General features: G+C 43.2%; 1 protein-coding gene across 2 annotated transcripts in view; it reads left to right on the forward strand.

Annotated features, from left to right (window-relative positions):
• SH3RF3 (SH3 domain containing ring finger 3) overlaps positions 1 to 20,882 on the forward strand; it is a 251,446-nt gene that overhangs the window by 169,554 nt on the left and 61,010 nt on the right. For both annotated transcript variants that reach the window (XM_074560610.1, XM_074560620.1), the window contains exon 4: positions 19,472 to 19,843. In XM_074560610.1, coding sequence (XP_074416711.1) covers positions 19,472 to 19,843 — 372 coding nt within the window. The remainder of the gene's footprint in view (positions 1 to 19,471; positions 19,844 to 20,882) is intronic.

The raw sequence follows: 20,882 nt of genomic DNA on the forward strand, positions 1-20,882 counted from the left end.
CCCTGCAGCATCGATCCACAGGACTCCCCGGAGACCCAGGGGAAAAGAATTCTTGCAAGTCAGTGTTTAAAAAGAGTTCAGCCAAAAACGAAAAAAATAAAATAAAAGCCAAAGCCAAATGCATTTCTTAAAGAAAACAATGATTTTTCATTCCAAAATTAGCTTTGCAGAGCAGAGCACCGCATTTAACGATTTTGTGCTGTGCCACTGGATCTACCAATCATCCTAAAACAGCTTAACCCGTGCAGGGGAACCTGAGCGCATTTACCAGGATCCCAGCTGTGGTCGTTGAATAGTGTCACAGAGACCCATCTTCCCAGCAGAATTTGTCCATAACTGTATAACTATGTACTTTGCTGAGGGTAACCTTGCAGATAATGCAAATGGTTGGGGGTGTGGGGGGGGGAGGTAGGGGGGCGGGGGGGGTGTGTGTTCAGTTAATCTGAAGATGTGGAGGTTTCCAGGAGGAGATGGGGGGAACCACCCTGAAGAGAGCAAAGCCTTTCCCATAGCCCAGCCTATAGACCTGCTTGACTTTGGGGTTCTTCGGCATTTTCCTGGTGGTGCGGCCTCCAGCCTGCCATTCGATCTGTTTGGCAGATTTTGTACTTTTTTTCTCTATATGCAGATTCCCATCTTAGCCATTTCCAAATAGCCTGGTGTCCCCAGTGTCTGTCATCACAGCTACATTCTTGAAAACTCAGATGTGTGCATGTGTGTATTTGTAGCTCTACTAGATGTTTTGACCATTTTCAACAACATCAACGAATAATTCTTGCCCTGTCTGCTTCTTGTCCATGTTTTCTCTCTCCTCAATCTGTTTGATTCCTCCCTTCAGCTGCAGGACAGATGGGTCCCATAGGGATGGGACTCTCATAATGAATTCAACCTTGATGTCTGACCCGTCATTTATATATGTGTGGTCTCTGTGGCAACATACTCTGTACCTTTCAGAGTATCCTTTATGAAATCCTTCCAAAAAAAAAAAAAAAAAGGATCATTAGACAGTCATTAGATAACAATGTTTATTTGGTGCCTTTTCCAAAAAAGAACATATGAGCTCTGTTTTTAAGGACTGTCAAAATGGTTCATTTAAGCCTTGCTGGTATCATTTAATGCTAATAAAAATGGAGGCTTTTGAAAGGTGGGTAGGAAACTAATGTAGATGATTTTAGAAAAGCTTACTTACTAAATCTCAGAGGAGCAAATTCATCCCAGTAGTAAGTAGGTGTAACACTAATGAGTTAAGAATTATACCCATTAACATCAGAATTGATTTTTTTCTGTTCTCTCTCCTTTTGTGTGTCAGATTAAAATGGAATAAGAACCTTGTAAAGCTGTAATCTCTAAGAGGTGTTCAGCCAATTTCTGTTGAAAAGCTTTATTGATATGCATTTTCAAATTTTGTAATTACATTGTTTTAAGACTTTCATTCCTGCACCTTCGTAGTTTTTAAAAAGTTGATCCTACTTGTTTTCCTCTTGCATAGAATATTGTAGAATATTCCAAGATACTTTTTGGTATCAGATTTCTACGTGAATGGAGTACAAAATACAGTTCCCATGTTTCAAATTGAAACTAAAACATGCACAATTTGTGTTGTAGGCTGCAAGAGGGACCTCAGCAAGAACCTATACACCTACTACTACTTTCACATCAATCCATGAATAAAAATTATTGATTTAAAGTACTGTTACGCGCACACAAAATAAAATAATTTAAAGAACTTCAAATAACTATGATGTCAAGCAGGAAAACTAAGAGTATTAGCAGTCAGAAGGGAGAAGATTGAACATAAAATATATATAATTATATATACACATTATTTTGAATCTGTGGCCCATCTTTTCTGCATAACAGCTCAATTTCTTATTTTCTGTTTTGCTTATATAAATAAAGAACCTTTTGATCTTTGATTTAATTTCTTATGTAAAATGTAAATTAGCATGACTTTGGGCAAAAAAATTTTTTAAAAATTTTGAGTGACTTATTTTAAGTTTTCTGTTAATTTCTAGCATCCTTCATGAGGTGATCGTTCATGCAAGTTCTGTAAGACTTTCCTCCGTCTTCAGGATACGAAATTGAGCTGCATTGACACCTTTTGACTTAAATGCCAGGTTTTCCCGCCATGTTAGATTAGCTGAGCTCCTCGGCTCCGTAGACCTTTTCTAATCACTCACTCCCTCAGGCTGTTTGTGGACAAGTCAATGCAGAATTGCTTTCTGGTTTCTGCATCAGGGAGCGCGTTCCTCCAAAGTTCATCTCGGGTGGGCGCCGCAGAGGGGAAGCCTGCATACAGAGGTAGGTGGGAGCGCTGTCACATTTGAGTCATCCTCCAGCCCAGACAGTCATGAGACCTGTGGTGAGCCGCAGGGAGAGCCAGAGTGTAAATTTAGACATAGCCGTAGGTTGTGAAAATTTGCCTTTGGGGAACTGACAGTTTTAGTTACAGGTCTTCTCTTGCTTGTCCTCCTGCCTGCTTTCCCACGAATGAACTCATAATTAAGTTATTCAGATTTATATGTTATGACTAATCTTTCTATTAATCGAAACCACATCCAAACTGTTATCACCTCTTATTATTTCAGGGACTGTTCAACCAGAAATTGGCCAGCTGTCATATTCAGGAATATCTTCCCCGCCCACCCCCCATTATGAGTAACAACTGAATTTCCTAGATTTTATTTTATTTTATAAAAGTAACTCTCTAGGGTTATTTATCAAAGGTTTCCAGCCCAGCCAGCTTAAGCACAGAACCTTGGCAAATAAACCCATCTCCTGAGTCTTCCAAAAGCATATATAGAATTTTCATATCTGTATGAGGCATTTTTGACGCACTGCCTCCTAGGTGCCAAAAATTGAAGTGCAAGTTAGGTACCTTAGTAAGATGGACTGACAAGACTTTGATCTCTAGCCACAATCCACTCAAGGACTTCCAGCACTTCCTCTGCAAAATCTTGTTGGTCATCCTTCCCAGTACAAACTGACTGGGGACTCACCTGCTTTTTGCACGTGCTGCCACTTCCCCATGCTATCAGCACACGGCCCTTCCCTTTGCATCCAACTCTCCTGAGCTATGCTTGTGCTTGAATACATGTTTTCCAGCCCTGGGTGCAATTCTGCCTCATTTCTGTTATTTCTGTGCTGTTTTGGGTTCTGCCTCAAAGTTGATGTTCTCTTGTTATGGTGCTGGGGCTGCTTTCTTACAAAACAAGCACTAGCGATGAACCTCCAATTTCTCTGGACAGAGAGAACAAAATGTCTTCGCAAACTGTTGCATCTTGCTTGATATTTTCATCCATTTTAGTGTTTTATTTCTTTTTACTGTCCTTTCATCTTTTTTTATTCCACTCTTTTAAATGTCTAAATTTGCAGTCGGATGGTGAGTGAAGAGACACATCTGCTGACGTGCAATCCTTCTGGCGGGTCACACCAAGAAGCAGCAGCAGCAACAGGACAGCGGTTCTGCCCCCAGTAGCGCTTTTGAACTGGGAAATACTCTTCCAAATCCTTCACAAGACCTTGCAGGTCTCTAGGTACAGTTCATCTGACCAACAGCAGTTAGATCTCTACATCTGACCTAACTGTCTGGATTCCCCCTTACCATCAAGAGGATGACCAGGTGCTCGTAGGGAGATGAATAGGCATTGCTGCTTAAGGGAGACATCTAAAACATGTCAGATGAGCCTACTTGTAGAAGAGCCTGTTTCTTTTCATTGATTAGGAGGGGAAGGCAGGGCTGCCAGCTCCAGCCTCAGGGAGGGGGAACTACTCCTTGCCTTCTGTGGTGGCTCAGACTGTGAGTCTGTGCTCTGCATGGTGTGAAGGCCCACAATGCTCATTGCACATAAAACCTGCCATTTCACCATCAAAAAATATCTATGTTCAAGTCAGTTCTTTGACGTTATAGGCAATATTTATCAATTTCCAAAAGTACCTGTCTGTCATCTACCTGACAATGTTTGTTCTGATTTTGTTAGGGAACCTTAAAACTGCTGTGTCTTTCAGAAGCAACAAGGTGCCCTGAATGAATAAGCTTTTGGCAATGCTTAGGCACGTACAGCAAATCTTGGGGAGGCTTAGCTGCACTTGTTACTACCCATTACTTCTTTGATCTGCTCCTGGGATAGCTGAGGCCTGCCATGGGTGTTGAGGAAGTCTCTTCCACACAAAAAAAGAAAGTAGATGTTCATGTGGTTCTGCAATGTTTCTAGTGGAAAAATACCTCAGGCAAAGCATGGGTCCCTTGGCCTTTTATCTGTTTAGAAGGACCAATTACATAAATAGCACATTACTTAGGACTAGCTTTTGCCTGTGAGATTGACAACAAACATTCTGGAGTTCCCAGCAGAGCTCAGCATCCTCATAGCACTCAACCATCGGAGTGAAATGTTTCAGCAACTGCGCAGTTGTTGAAGTCCAAGGGCTAGAAATTAGCATTCCCCATTGAGCGTAGCCACTATCCCAGGGCCCTGGGGCAGCTCTAGAGCACATCATCAGTAATCTGCTCTCTCTAGAGGAGGCAGGAGAACAGGGCTTTTGTCTTTTCCAGCCATTGATCACCTCTGACAGCTTCTAAAGATTGCTTCAGCAGTGCTGAATTCCTGGGATCTTTTTCCTTTTGAAAAGAAAGTATCTTTCCGTCTCACTTACCTAGAGCTAATGCATGAATGTATATTAAGAAGCTATATGTCAACAGATACACGATTTATCTAGCAGTTAATTAAAAATAAAATCCTAGAGGATTTCATTATTTCTCACACAGGCATTCTTTATTTTGTTTCCTGGTGTCCTTGTTAGTCTATGCTGCACATCTTAATTAGTTTCCTTCTTGGGGACCTTTCCTGGTGCTGTAAAACTCCAAGAGTGGAGATCTTCAATCCAAATGTAGCCACGGAGGGAAGGTGCGAGGACTTTGGGAGATGCCCCTGGCAAACTGGCTGTCTTCTCTGCCCCTTTGCTGTCGGTCACAGCCATCCGAGCAGAGAGTAAAATGTTTCCATGCGTGAGTCACAGTCCTGGTGCTGGGAGTGACAAAGAAAAGTGAGTCCAGTATTAAAATCCCAGCCTGTGAAAGGAGCTGGAGGAGGTGGAAGCACATGTTATCCTTTGCTATGCCTGTGGTGGGTGGGATGACCTCCATTGGAGGGACAGGATGGACAGTTGATGTCAGGGACGCTGTGAATTATTTGATGGGGGGTGCCTGTTACATCCTCCTCTAGTTTCTGTTTTCAGAAGACGTTACATAAATATTATTCTGCCATGGTGAAGAGTCACAAAACATGGATAAGGTTGATTGTTTAAGCTCTCAAAGAGGAGTAATTTAAAGAAATAGTTTCTTGAAATTTCAAACAAATAGTTTCCTGATAGGGTGAAGCTATGAACTGTTTTTACCTCTTTCCTTACTTCTTATTGTGGCAGCTCCTGGAACGGTCAAACTGTCTTTATTCTAGGCACAAAGAGACCCGGGAGTGCATGTATGTGCTGAATGCATACTTCAAACAACAAAAATAACATGTGAAGTTGATTTTTAGCCTAAAAATGTCATTAGCTATGCCAAAACCAGATGTTTGAGTTAAGTCTTAAATCCCATAACATTTTGTTAGGTGTTAGAGCTGAACATTGAGAAAACCAAGTTCAAAAGGCTAGAGGAGGAATCAGTACAAGCAAATTAAAAACAAAAATCAGAAACAGAGGGAAATAGTTAGAATTAATTTGGGGATCTCCATCTTTTCCAGATTTTCTCTAGAACACACAGGATTCTTGAAGGCTCACCCTTTTGTGTTTAGTCTACCCTGTAGAAGAAATTACATACATCCTTGGTTTTGCTTACTTTGTTCTTTTACAAAGTAAATCAACCATAGTTTATTTTATGTTCTGTTGCGCCATTTTTGGGTGTGATACTGGTGTTATTTTATTCTGACAAAAGCAAGGGCTGCTGCTTTTGCCTCATCTGTGACAACACTTTCCTTCTGCCTTCCTTGTTTCAGGATTACCGGACATGTGTTTGCATGCTGAGATGGATCCGGGGACTCACCCTGTTGAAAGCTACTCATTTAAGTTGTTGTTGCTTTTTTGCTTTCCAGTCATATCTGTTCCGTCATCCCATTTCCTGCATAGCCACATGAACATGCTGATACAGGGCAGAAAGTGGGAAAATGGGAAAGGGGGACATGTGGCAACTCACACTCACTGCAGGAAAACATGACCAGGGCAGCAACCCTCACCCGCAGGTACTCTGCAGGCGATGCTGCTGTTGAACTGCACTCCAAGCCATTCACATCAAAATCATGAGGTGAGGAACGTGGGGCTTTGTGTAAGCAACCTCCTCTACCTCCTGGTTGTCCCTCAATTTATGTAATTATTTTATTAAGTTATAATTTTATGACAAAGCAGCACTAGGTACTCCATAAACAAGGTTAATAATATTAGCCTTGGTTTTAAATAAGGCTGGAGGGAGTGTCCTGCTCTAAGTCTAACTTTGAAGTCTTCTGATCTGTTTAGACACAATTGAATCAATTTGACAGGAAATTTCATGAGAGAGGTTTCCATAATACAATTTTTCCATAACAGAATTTTTCTGGAAACCTTGGAACAAAGCAGGAGAGGCGCCAGAACATTCAGGCAGTGGTCACGCTGGACTCATGCTGGAGATATTCTCCTCTTGCCCTGTGGCTAAAGGGATGGCACTGAAGGAAGAGGCAACTCTGCCTTGTGTTACTGTTTCTCGAGAAGAAAGGAACCCTGCAGAAGGAGGGAGAGCACTACTGGTTCAAGCCCTGTGTGGCTTGAGGATGGTGGGGAAAGTAAAGCATGGTGGCATGTTTCTTGATGGTGATCTCCTTGATCCCTTTTCTCTAATCTGCTTCTACGTCAGCAGATGAATAAGGAATTTACAGGCATGTTTTCCTGTTGTGTCTTTTTTCTTCCCTTTTCCTAGCCCAGGAGGAAGGACAGTGTGTCTTCCCTTTGAGGGCAGAAATAATGGCCTCAGCATCTTCTCTCCTTGCTGCAGCCTAGTGCTTAGAGAGGCTTGCGTTTTCCCAGCCAAAACCTTTTCCTTCAATAGGTACCTTGCTCAGGAGAGAGAAGTGTGGTTGAATGGATTTGGTGGGTGCCTGTTTTTCCTCTTTCTGTGTGTATAAATTATTGGGGTGGAAGGAGGGCTATAGAGATGATTGATACCCCATGCCTGGCAGTCCCACAGGCCATGACAAGGTCTGGCAGCTCTTGTTGCTGGCACTGAGCTTCTCTGCCTCGCAGCAGCTGGGGGGCTGTCATGGTTTAACCCTGGCTGGTTACTGCTTTGGGCCATGCTCTGTCTCGAGCACAAGGTTTTGTCATATGGGGGTCCCTGCAGGCACAGCAGTGCTCCTGAGGGCTGAGTTTAAGGTCATAGCAAAGGCAGCTGCACACCACTCCAGCGACACATATGTCTGCTTTTGCATAGAGCAACTCTCACTCAACACATACCTGAGGTTTCAGTGCAGTACGCAGTCAGAATTAAGTGTGTTACTCTTCCTATTTGGTCACTGGTTAAAGAGAGATCAATGTACTTTCATGGCAAGTAATAAAGACATTGCCAGTGGGAATCACATCCGCATGCCTGGCTCCAATCATTCATGTGGCTGGCAGTCCTATGTAATCTTTGTCCAACCTGATTGCTGAGCATACACAAAGATCAAACCCTCGTCATCTCATATTCTGATTATGGCTATACCCTTTTTGCATCCTTAACAAATGCAGACCTGCCTGATTCATGACCATCCAGACTGCTCATCTGCTGCCACTTCTTTCTTTCTCTCCGAAACCCTTTTCTGTCCTGTAGAGCCCATGCAACTTGCCCTTACTTGCAAACTTTTGATTACTCATTTCTCTCTCTACCTATCATCTTTTATTTACTACTGAAAGATCAACCCTTGGTTTTGATCAGCCAGTGATGCCAATCACACTGTCATTTTTTTCAAATTCTCGGTTTCTTCCATAGTGCTCTGCTCTTCACTGTTGTGACAAATGCTTCAAAAACATCCAGACATCTGCATCAGCATTGCTACTCCAGACTCCTCTATAAAATTGTTCTTGTCTGTGATGCCTACAGAAGATTAATGGTGTGCAAAATCCTGTGTCCATCTTGCTGATAAAGCTATCTTATTGTATATTTTGTCTATATCTATATTGTTTCTTGTCCTCCTCTTAAGTTGTACTCTCTTTGGGCCAAGAGCTGTCTTGTTGCTCTGTGTTTACGTAGTATTTCTCACAATGGAGTTCTGATCCGTAGTGGGAGTTCTTCAGCATTTAATGGCAAGAATAATAAAAGTATTAATAACAAATGTCTCTGTGTGACTGCATCACATGGTGTGGTCACAGTTTGCAAAAATTCAGTTTCCTCAGGACAACTTGTCTCTCTGCCTACAGAATGTAGGTGCAACCCAGGGCAGTCCATTTTCAGAAAGGAATGTGTTAGGAAAATATTTGAGCTTGAGTAATTCCACAAACAGAAAAAAAAACAACCCAGCACTTTCAGAAAGATTTCCTACTGTGCAGATTTTTTGCTAGACCATTAATTTTGCCATCTCGGAACTCAAACAGCATGGCCCAGAGCAGTGGTTTTCCAAATTCCTTCCAGTTGTAGCATACTAACATAAACAGCATTTGCATATGGATGTCATAAAAGTGACTAATGCCGGCAATCATCGTACTTTATTGCAGTAATGTGACACATGTGCCTGAGCATCCTAAGAGATCTGCTCAAAGCTCATTGGCGCTGAAGAAATGGCACACCTCTTATCTCGGAGTGACACCCGTGGCAGAGCAGGCTTTGACAGAAACCAGCACGTGAATCCAGCTTTAGATGAGCCTACGAGAGGGAAGGGTACTAGCTGCTTCACTGCATGACTCAACAGCGCTGGGTACGTGTCCTTTACCCTAAACCAGAAATCAAACTCAGGAAGTTGAACAAATAGCATTTTCTAGTTTGATAGCCGGAAAGTTCAATGAACCCCTTGACTGCAGCTGTTGGCAAGTCGGTGGAGAGACATCTGACTCCGACCTCGGCCTTGTACCCAATCATATTTTAACATCTCAGATTCTCCAAAGAAGGCTGCAAACAGTTCCTCTAGGCGAGGGGCAGTCAGTCATGCCGTGAGCGCGAGGCTGAATGCTGCCATTTTCAGTCAAGAATTTGCGGAGTCGAGGGAATTTGTCACAGTTCAGCCTTGTCAGATTTTTCTTCCACGAGACGAGGGGGAGGGTTGTGAACCCAATTACATCATCATATAGCACAGAAAACACATTTTCATATCTTACAGACTGGCTTTCAGAGCCTTCAGTTACTGGTCAGGCTTCCTACACTACTGAGATGCGCATGACTATGCCATGAGCAACAGCCGCTGCTTCCTCATGCCGTCCCAATCTGTTGTCTACCTTTTAACAAATATGACAGCACCTTTTAACAAATATGACAGAAGTATAAAGGTCTCCCAGGTAAGAGAACCTCATGTAAAAATTGTTTAAAAATAACTCATCGTTGCATAGAGTGAAGAAGGATGCAAAGAGGGAAAAGAGAGCTGTGCTGTTGTACCAGGCATCAGCACGTTTATGTGGGCAGGAGGCACTTTAAACACCCAGGTAATTTCCAGCAGAGTTTACAGCATAATAGCCACAGGGAAACTACAAGACACAAACTCAGGCTGGCAAGTGAGGTCTCTCTCAGAACATAAGAAGGTGGGCCGCCCTGTCACACAGATGATCCATGTATCCTGGTTTGATGCTGCCTGTCACAAACATGGACAGTTCATCTGCCATTTCAGAGAAACACCCCAGAGCTGTCCCTAAAGAGTGGTCAGGCACTCAGGTAAAACAGCAGCACATCCTTGTCCTCACCCATATTTTCACCCCGTCTGGCAAATAGTGAAACCGAAGCCTGGGCACAGCTCTCCAGTGATGCAGCAGCTTTCGTGACATGTGGCTGACATCCTTTAATGTTGGCTGCTCCCAGTAAAACACGCAGTGAGACCCCCGGAGCTGGTGCTGCAACTCTCCACCACAACCAGCAGCCCTGCTTTGTAGCCAGCTGTAGAAGGAGCTCCATGCACACAATATCTAACTGTACAGCCCCATGGGACGTTGCTCTATTGCAAATGCCCTGTACCACATCCAGCGATCCTTCTCTGTCTTGTATCTGGGAAGCAGGAGCCAGAAGAATACATAGTCAAAAATTTCTCTTTCCTATATATAGCACACACAGGGCAAAGGCTGTTTATCACAGCCCTTAAGTACTAATGTCTGCTTGAAGTGTGTATACCTTGGTTTCTTTTACAAGCAATTGAACCAAAGCATTTTCTTGGCATTTGCTTTCATTCTTCATTTCACTGCTTTGTCAGAGGTAGAGACAGCAGTACATTTATTTGTGTGCGATTCCCCACAGGTAATCTTCAGTTGCAGCACATAAAACTTAATTTTCCCCAATTGCACCAGATTTCTTTTTCTACACAAAGTTGTAAATCACAGCAACAAAGGCTCCTTGCTTGCTCAGTGTAGGCAAAGCCTTGCAGTACTTGAAAAATTACTGTGGCTCTCCCATGTGCTCCCTGTGCTGCGATTCCAAGAGCTTCCAAGAGCTTCACAGATTTATCCAACTTCATGCTTTCTGCAGATAACACTGATGATGTGATGTGTGTGTAGGCCTTTTTCTCATTGTTCACCAGAACACTTTTGTTATCAAATTCAGAAAGGACTTCAGCAAATATATGTATTTTCTTTCTTTCATCCCTATCCTTTATCAAATTCAGTTGGAAGCAAGTGTTTTCCTAAAAAAAGACATGTTATTGTTGCTTCCTTTATGCAATTGTGAACACTAAAAAAACCCAATACTTTCAAGAACAATATTTCCAGGAACAAATTTCAGAAAATGAGCAAAAGGGCATGATGTTGTGTCTGGTAGCATGTGTGCACAGTGCAACTATCAAGAAGACAGGGGTCCACACAACAACGTGAGCGTGATATTGCCTGCTTCACAATCCAGTTTATAATTACTTGGGGTCACACAGCATAACTGGGAAGCCGTTTGCTTTGAGACTTCCAAGCTTGATGTGTGCATTGACTCTGAAGAAATACTCTGCTTTGGTGGTGTTTGACTTGTCAGTTTTCACTTAATTCAAAATTTCATAGGTATTGTTGATCACCCAATTAAACAATAGCACCAGGAGCCTTGTGGAACATTAAAGAAGGAGGTAGAAAGTTGCCAGAAAACTCTGAAAACGTGAGCCTTGGCTCTTTTCAAGGCATATAGGCTCTGCAGATAGTGCTTAGAGGTCACTAGTGATGCACACAACTACGATCCAGGAACCAGTATCTTTCCTAGCCCATGCTGAAGTTTTGAGGTCCAGCTGGTTCAAAGTGAAGGCATTTCTATATTTCAGCAAAAAGCTGCTTCAGAGGGCTTCCCTTCCTTGCAGTAATGGCAGCAATGGTAAAGGGCTCATACAGCTGCCAGCTGTCAACAAGGCATTAGGACTACATCTGAACTGCTTCTGAAAGCCTCCTGAGTCCATCTTGCTCTGCTGTCCAGGCTGCTGCCCAGCATAAGGCTGCCATTTCTGCCAGCACTAGCATCTTCTGTGACTGTGCAGGTGGGCACCTGGGAGAGTCACAGGCATTTTCCGTTTAACAAGAACAAGAGTGAGGGAGACTCAGCATAGCCAGAAAGCTGGTGGTTTTCTATTAGGAAAGTGGGAGTGTTGTTTCAGGTCTCCTGTGGCTGTTCCTCCACAAGGCACTTTGAGCCAGGAGCCCAGGTGCCTGGGTGAACTCCCAAATCACTGTAGCCGTGGTCATTTCTACATCTTAGCTGAGCAACATCATCTAAGAAATGGTTTCCTGATGGACATCTTGTCAAAACCAGCATGTTCCTGTGAAGTACTTAAGTTCTGATGAGTTTTGGGTTTTGATGAAAAAATAATTTTGTCAGTAAACTCCTCACAAACTCAAACAGGGACTCTTCTGGTACTGAAATTGGTGCCAGATGGGCACCAGTCCTTCCACCGTTGAAGGCAGCTGGAGTTTTGCCGCTGACTTCAAAGGAATTAGGATCAAGCCCATGAATTCATGACTGCACTTCTTATTTAGCTTTCTGAATAATTTATAAGTAAAAATAGGCTGGATTCTCCCACTCTTTCTGATGTTGAGTAAAGCTGTATTTGGTTACATTTCTTGCTTTCAAAGGAGCTGTGGTGCAGTCATGAGCATCTCATTATGAAAAAGGGTGTCCATAGAGGACAGATAGGAAGAAAAGAGAAGGAAATCCTCAGGCACATTGAAGATGCACAACAGATCTGAGATTCAAAGATGACAGATCAGAGCAATATAGTCCTCATGCTTGGAGCTGAAGGCTAGATAGCTGGAATTGTTTCAGGCAGTGGAGAGGGATGCAGAAAGCATACTTCTTTTTGGTGAATTCATCTATTTTTAATACCATTGCATTTAGTTTTATTTTCTTTCTTCTCAGCGATTTGGACATTAGTTTGCATAAGGTTACTAGCTGCACTTTGCTCCTGAGCAGACTCTGCAGCAGACTGCGCATTTTTCTGGGGTTCACCAAGCCATGTGTTTGTTCTCCATCACTGTGAACCATTTTCCATCTTAAAATTGTTTGGAAAAAAGGGAAAGAAAAAAAATATTCCCAGTTCACCACCCAAGGCTTAGTGTTTACTTCTGCTGCACGCATCATTTATTTTCATTCTGCAAGATCATGATGACACGCTCGTCCAAGCACATGCTGTTCTAATATGCTACATTCCTTCGGCCTCTCAGTGCGTTAGAAGTGACATTGCTGCTAAATGAGAAAGATCTTGTAAGACAGGGAAATAGATTGCTAAGTACCGCTGCCTTTCAAGGAGCCATGATTGGCTTGCGTTTCCCGGACTCCATACATAATTGTGTACATGTATGACCCTTATCAGGAAGGCTATCTGCTGTATGGTTTTAGGGACTTCCTTCCTTGAGAACATGCTAACATATTTAGCAGGCTTTTGGAAAAGAGAATGAGACGTATGCCTCAGCCTGTGACTGGAGGAACAGGACACCTGAAGTTTGAGATGTGCCCTAGCAAAGTATTTCTGCAGCTACTGCTCCATGTGAATGTGTTCCAGCAAGCTCATGCACTGCGCTTCTTGTGTTTTCTGGGTGCATGGAATAACTCTACTCTCAATCACAGCGTGGGGTTTCAGAAATCTATCTTCCATGATGGATAAACCACTTGCAGAAAATCCGTTCCACATTTGCTTGTCCCTCCCTGGCAATAAATTAGAAAAAGCAATAGTGGATTGTTAGAGAATAACACAAAAACATTAAATAGTGCTTTGTTCTAGCTATAATATTTGCTCTTAAACTGTGCCTTAACAATGATTCTTCACCAGAGGATGGTGCCCAAATGAATAACTGAGATAGGATTTTGTAGCTTCTGTCCAATGAATTTAAACTGTCCATGGAGAGCTTGGGAGGCTTTCTGTAAACATTTTTAAATCTGAATTTACAAAACGTGTAAGTTTTGTAAGATGAAAATTATAGATGTATTCAATATGACTTGGTTGAATAGCCTTTGGCACAACTTTGCTAATGTCCCATTAGTAAGCCCTTGGAACTGCTGTGCATCGACAGTACTGACTTACCCAATGAACACGTAAAGTATTAGGTAAAGCATTATTTACTTCCTCCTAATGCCCATTTGAGTCGAAGGGTGTTTTTGCCATTCGACTGCAGGAGAAGAAAGGTTGTATCCTGCATTTTCAGGAGGTATAACAGTAAGGACAAGCTGCTTTAGCTTGCTGAAATGCTGCTTTTGTGGGATGAAAATGCTTTCACAGATGCTGTCCTCTCAGGGACCTAACAGAGACTGGAGGCTCTTGTATAGTTTATGCCCTTACTTACTTAATAACCTCACTGTGCTTCAGAACATAAATTATAATACTAGCAAAACTAATTTAATGAGCGCATAAGAACTTAATATTTCCTGAAAGTAACTACTCTGAAGTGAAAATGCAGTAATAAATTCAGACTGTTTATTTTAATCACAAAATCAGCTATGGAACTCCAAGTTGCCAAAGTTTCTGCAAGGCATGAAATAGGGATGTGCGTGATCTTCTCAATATTTATGAACTGTAAAGTATAAAAATTAGCAGTCCCTGGGTGAAAATACTTTCAGTCTTTCAGAGGGACATTGTGAAGAAGTCTTATTAATAGTTTTAATTTTCCTTTTTGCCCTGCTCAGTGGTTTCTTTCCAAAACCTTCAGCATGATATTTTTTCTTACCAGTTTGTTCTTTTTCATTAGGTGTGCATTGATTTGTGGGGGTTTGTAACTTTTCACTTTTAAAAGGGGCCCAAAATAATGTATTTGTGATCTTATACCTGTATTTGAAGAGCACGATCCTTTAGCTAATACTTTCCATGAAGATAGAAAAAAAGCTTACATAGCAAATGAAGCATTATTTTCCTGAAAGCCTTAATAAACTGTACTTCCTGGTTCAAACTGGCTCCAGTTTAACAAAATACTTAGGCGCCTGTGTGTAAAACTGAGAATTTAAGCAATCCTTCCTTATTTAGAAAATAATGGCATTTTTAGTCCCATCGGTGACACTTTGGTCTGTGCATAGTATCAAGTATGCACTGAAATATGTTGCTAAACCAGAAACAGAGTAAGGTCCTCTCTTTGGTAGGTCAGATATCAATGAGAAATTAATCCATTGCTCAGACATAAATGACTAGATAACTAAAAGTATTCAAGAGCAGAATAAGACTTACTGGCCTCCGTCTTACAGAAGATAGCACCGTCAGTGAACCGCAACAACCCAGGAGCTGCTGTGTTGACCACTGTGTATCAAGGTGTCCCTTGCAGGTCTAAACTGGGCTAGAACAATTTTGCCACTACCATGGATTAGTAAATGCACTGGCATATCTGTCAGGGGAGATGCAGTAATGGTTAATTATTTAAATCTGACCTAGATTTCCCACGCTTCTATCTTCTTCCATAATAATAAGTTCCACAGTAATAATTTGTTGTTTGGACTAAAACTAGAATTAATTATGACCCACACTGGACAAGAAGCAGCTTTTTCCTTGCTCTTCATCCCAGGTGGGGTATGTAAGTAGGTGTATAACGCTGCCCATTGAAACTATAGTACATTAAATCACATTGGGTTATGAAGGGCATATTTAGTCCCATGTGGGGATAGTTAGTGCAGATGACGGTTTCTCTCCTGTATCCCCTCATCCTTAACAGAGAAATATGTTGGAACTGTTTACAGGTAGTCTCTTTTAAACCCACATGTGTCAGGAACTGGGGTGAACTGGGGTGTGTGTATATGCGTGAGTGTGTGCAAGCACGTGCAACAGAGACACAGAGAGAGAGAGAAAGTCACCTTAATGCATTCTGCAGAAAAATGAGGTTTATCTAGACACTAATAAGAAAATAATGTTGGCAGTGGAGAAGTCCTGAGTGAGGTAGCTTAATGTTTGTACCTTTGTTGCCCATATGGTAAAGTCTCAAGTACAGTGTGTAAAATAGTCATATTTGAAAGCCAGAAGAAGAAAAAAAACCCTCTCCAAATAGTCATATCTAAAAGCCAGAAGAAGAAAAAAACCCCTCTCCCTTAGTTCATATTGCATGGGCTGGCTGGCTGGTGGCCAAAGTCATGACAGCTTGCATTGTGGCGGGGAGAGCACTGTGGCTCCCTGATCAAGGTCAGCAAATTTTTAATGAACGGAGCTTGATTACTGCTCCCTTTGTGGGAAAAGGTTGTTTGGAGGTGAACAAGGCTCTGTGCACAGAGTTATCCCACATGCGCCTGCCTTCACTCTCAAAACCAGACGAGCTGGAGCTGTCTCCAGTACAGTTCCTGGCAGCTGGGGAATGCCTTCCTGAGAAACAGGCACAGTAGCTCTATGAACTGAGGCTGCTGCATCCTTATCTCAGCATGCAGCACCCACAGCAATAGTCACTGAGACCCCGTGAACAGTTTTACTGTACCATTTCATCGCACCTCTTGCATGGTAGCGTCCCTCGGATATTATAAGGCTTGCCCTCGCAAGGTTTTGCATTCCCAGACCAAGAATTGCAGGGTGGCTGGGAATGCTTGACTGGTTGGCATTCAAATCCAAGCCTTATCCCTCTAAATCATATATCGAGTTTTCTAGGACATCCTCTTGATACAGAATGGATTTGGGCTAAAATCAGTCCTGCTGTGATCTCAGGGGTATTTTACTATTTGGAATCAGCAAGGCCAGAATTTCAAATGTAGGGATCAAAAATGGGCGAGAAAGTTGAGTTGTAGTATTAGGCGTTGTCGTAAGAGCTACAGCCTTCCAGAAATGTCAAATTCCTGAGACTGACTGCGGGTCAGAACTTTCCATTAAGCTTCTCCTCTGGAAGCAGATCTGCATGAAGATCCGATGACAGACACCAGAAAGCAATGCTTGTTTACATAGTCAGAGTTTAAAATAAGAAATTTGTAATCATGTTTATGTTTAAAAAGGGGTTTCTGAAAGTTCTTTGTGAAGAGACAGCAACTTTTGCTTTTACAAAGTAGTAAGCAGAACCTTTTCTCTGATATTCACAGCCTATTTGGGAAGGACTTTCCAACAAAAGCTGGGCAAAGCTGTTTAAAAACAGTTCCTTACAAAAATAAAGTGGTAGAGCTCCAAAGTATTTTTTATCTTGGCAGCCCAAAATAATTTTTTCCCAGTATTTCAGGAAGACTCTGACATTCCCAAAAAGTTCATTAGCTTGACTGTTTGGGGGAGGGGTTTTCTTTTGCCTTTAATCTTCTACTGATATCGAGAATGACTTTGTTTATATCAACACAGGGCTATTTTTTATCACTCCATGTTTAGATGCTAACTCTCTTATTGACCTTTTTAACTAGGTTTTGCTTTGAACAAAAAGGTAATTGATTTTGTTGTTTTAAAAAGAACAGCTTTGGTGTTAAATTGGATTCTAGCCATTGGGATTTACAATCTAATTCTTACAAGAGGAATCAGAGTTTTGATATTAAGAGCTGGAGTACTTCATTGTTCATATGGAGCATTGTTGTAAAATCAGGAAGTTCTAAATACTTTTTTTTTTTAACTCTATATTTTCTTACGTCAAAGAGTTAAAATATATTCTTATCCTGCTTGCTGTTGACTAGCAAAGTATTTCCTCACCCTCTGCTGTAGAAAAGAATCATGCATATTTGATGTCTTTCTCCTTTTCTCCTTAATATTTCAAATAATTCGGCTAGACTATCTCCATCAATTGGGTAAGCGGAGCTGTAACACCTACTTAAGGGAGGGGAACCATCTGGTTTCCTTGCAACTTGGAGCCTGCTGGCAAATATTAGGTTGTACCAATTTAGAGCATGATGAAGTGGGAAATAATGGACATTCTTGAAGAATCTGAAATGGGATCAGCTGTGATTGGCAAAAATTGGCAGGTGGAGTGCACTATGCTGGCTGTAAGCATGGTCTCAAGTTGGAGAGTGCAGCTGGGAAAACGTCCTGCTAATTGAATGGTTGCAGGACTCCCAGCAGCTCTGACAGTAGTGGAGCATCATTAATTGGAGGCTCTTGGTTGACTTGGTGGAAGCTGTCACAGAATGAAGGATCCTGCAAGTTGATGTTTACTTTCTAGGTGTTAGTGGCTTTATTGCCTGTTACTCAGAATGAGTCCTTGTGGAAGTGCTCGAACTTAGGAGGACTGGCATAAGGCTCGCAAGATCTATTTCTTATTTATATTTACCACTCCCAGTGGTTGGGAGTCATAAAAACTACTCAGTTGCACATTTGTTTAACTGCACACTTCTATAGTTATCTTTCCCATCCCTCTCTTTTTCCCTTTGATTTTCACTTGTATTCGGTTTCTAAATTGACTTTGCTTGGAGCAGCAACTATTCTTTTTTTTTATTTAGAGCCTGAGAAGACCTTGTTCTCGACTGAGTTTCTTGGATGCTGCCATAATTCATACAGTGGTTATAGAAACAAAAATAGCCTGGTTTTGGTCCAGAATAGTACTACATGCACCTCTGGTTTATGTGGGTCTCAGAATAGCAGTGTATGCAAAAGCCCATATGTGTTAGCCGTGGCTCCCTTTTTCATATGTTGTTTTTATTCATTAAATGCAAACATATTGTGGTGCATCCTAGTTTAATATAAAGGTCTGTTGGCGAATTGTGGCATTTTCCCTCATCTGTTAGCACCCCTTGAAGGAAGATCTATTGGCAATGAAAGCTGTGCAGAAAGCGTTGCTGACTTCAGAGCACACTTCATGTATCATCAGTGACTGTAGCACCCCTATGCGCCTAAAAACTCTCCAGCTAGGTGAGGTGTAGCTTTCCTGTATGAGTTATGGTGGCTAGGACATAAGAGGCTTCAGTGACAGGGTTGTCCCACCCAGCACGCCTTTGGCATTTATAAATATAGGCATGAGGTTATCTGTGATTGAATGAGGAACAGAAAACTGGCCTGAACGTCCAGGTGCTCTGCTGTCTCCGTGGGCTGTAGGCCAAGTTTTAAGCTCTTTGGGAGGACTGGTGAGACCAATTTTTCGAGTTGGACTCTGAGAAAGTCTTCCAGTGGCCATCACGCTCCTCCTTGGTTGAGTGACACAGCTGGAAAAAGTGCCTTCGGTTTGCGTCTGCATTTGGATAATCTGTGTTGGGTGGGAGGCAAGGATATGGATTTGGAAGGATTTGGAAGCTGTACTGGATCAAAACCCTGTGTGGCAAATGTCAAGTATAGGCCTATAATGGGTCTGGGAATAGCGAGGCACTGATGGAAGGGCTCCTGCCTCCTTCCCCTGACTCTGCCACTGCAGGCGTGGGACAAGCTATTCTAGCGAATGACGGTTTTTAAATGTCGTAGCTTGATGTGCACCAACTTGCAATGCCAGGTTCTAGCCTAACTCTCCTGGATGCTTATTCTGCCTCTCTTTTGATTTTCATGGCATTAAGAAGTGGTTGGAAATAACTCACCCAGCTTCAGAAAATTAAATAAATTGGGCATCTCCCTGGAGACAGACAGTAACACTGTGGAGGGTTTGGGGCAGGTTTTGGGAAACCAAGTGTGCTAGTGTGCCTCCTGGGGACCTGCCTGGCCAACTGAGAGGTGACGGATGGACGAGAAAACCAGGCTGGGTTTGGGACCTGTCCTGAGTGCCCTGTTTTCCAGGGCAGAATCCCCCTGTGATGAGCCCTGCAGGCATGCGGGCACGTAGGGTGCTCCAGACCCCGCTCTGCCCTGGGGGAACAGCCGCAATGGTTCATTGCAGGGCAGCATCCCCTTGCCAGGACCGGTGTAGGCCACCAGGAAAGGAGCTTCAGGGACAAAAGCCCAGGCAGGTCCAGTGGGTGCCATCATCAAGCTGTGACGGGCCGTTGACATCGCACCTTCTCTTCCTTTGTTTAACCTTTTTGTAACTTTTGCTTTTCCTCCACACGCAGCTCAATGAATCTGCCAAGCAGCTCATCGAAATGGACAAGACGTGCTTGGCTGCTGCCTCCGTCTGCGACGTGCCGCTGCCAACGGAGACGGCGGCAGTGGCGGCGTCAGCAGCAGCAGCGGGCCTGGCACCGTGCTCCACGCTGGCCGGCGCCGGGGCAGCTGGGGCAGCCCAGCGGCAGGCAGAGGGCAAGAAGAACGCCAAGAAGCGGCATTCCTTCACCGCCCTCAGCATGACGCACAAGTCCTCCCAGGCCGCCAGCAACCGGCACTCCATGGAGATCAGCGCCCCTGTCCTCATCAGCTCCAGCGACCCGCGGGCGGCCGCCAGGATCGGGGACCTGACCCACCTCTCCTCCAGTGCCCCAGCCCAGGTAAGGGGCGGGGGGGAGAGGCGAGTTTTGGGTGGGCGGTGCACAGCCCAGAAGGCCTGGCTCGCCGTTGCCTCGCCTCTCTCAAAATGGCTGACCCTTGCACGAAGCAGTTGCATGGCAGTGTCGTCCCGATGTGGTGGTCCTTGGCATCTGTCATTCCCATCCTTGCATTAATCAGCGGTCAGGCATGAGGAGACAGAGGATAAGGACAAATTTGATTCACAATAATGGAAGACGTTTTTAAAAAAAGTAATCCTACAATTTCAAGACATTGAGGTGCTGGAGTGTGTCCAGAAAAGGGCAACAAAGCTGGTGAGGGGTCTGGTGAACAAGTCCTGTGAGGAGAGTCTGAGGGAGCTGGGGTTGTTCAGCCTGGAGAAAAGGAGACTGAGGGGAGACCTTTTGCTCTTTGCAACTACCTGAAAGGAGGTTGTAGCGAGGTGGGGGTTGGTCTCTTCTCCCAAGTAACAGGTGATATGACAAGAGGAAACGGCCTCAAGTTGTGACAGGGGAGGTTTAGGATGGATATGAGGAAAAATTTCTTCACAGAAAGGGTTATCAAACATTGGAACAGGCTGCCCAGGAAAGGGGTTGAATCACCGTCCCTGGAGGTATTTAAAAGATGAATAGACGTGGTGCTTAGGGACATGATTCAGTGGTGGACTCAGAAGTGCTAGGTTAACAGTTGGACTCAATGATCTGAAAGGTCTCTTCCAAACTAGACGATTCTAAGTTTCTATGAATTTGTTTGAAGGGCGAAATAATGCAACTTATGTCGCATCTCTTTCCGCCATAGAAAAGAATAATTTTGAGTGATCCTGTTACCCTGAATGTATTTGCTACCCTGCAGGGTAGCAATGTCAGTATAAAATTCATCAGGGATAAAAAATCCCTTGCCTTTTCCAGGCAGGGTGCTTGTGCTGTAAGGTTTTCCCCCTCCTTTCAGCCCTCAGCAGGAGGGTGAAGGTGTGGATATGGCCCCTGCACAAAGCAGCGCGTGTGCCAAGATGTACTGGGACATCTGTGAAGCAGCACAAGC

This window comes from Larus michahellis, chromosome 1, assembly GCF_964199755.1.
Source record: "Larus michahellis chromosome 1, bLarMic1.1, whole genome shotgun sequence".
NCBI classification, from domain to species: Eukaryota; Metazoa; Chordata; class Aves; order Charadriiformes; family Laridae; genus Larus; species Larus michahellis.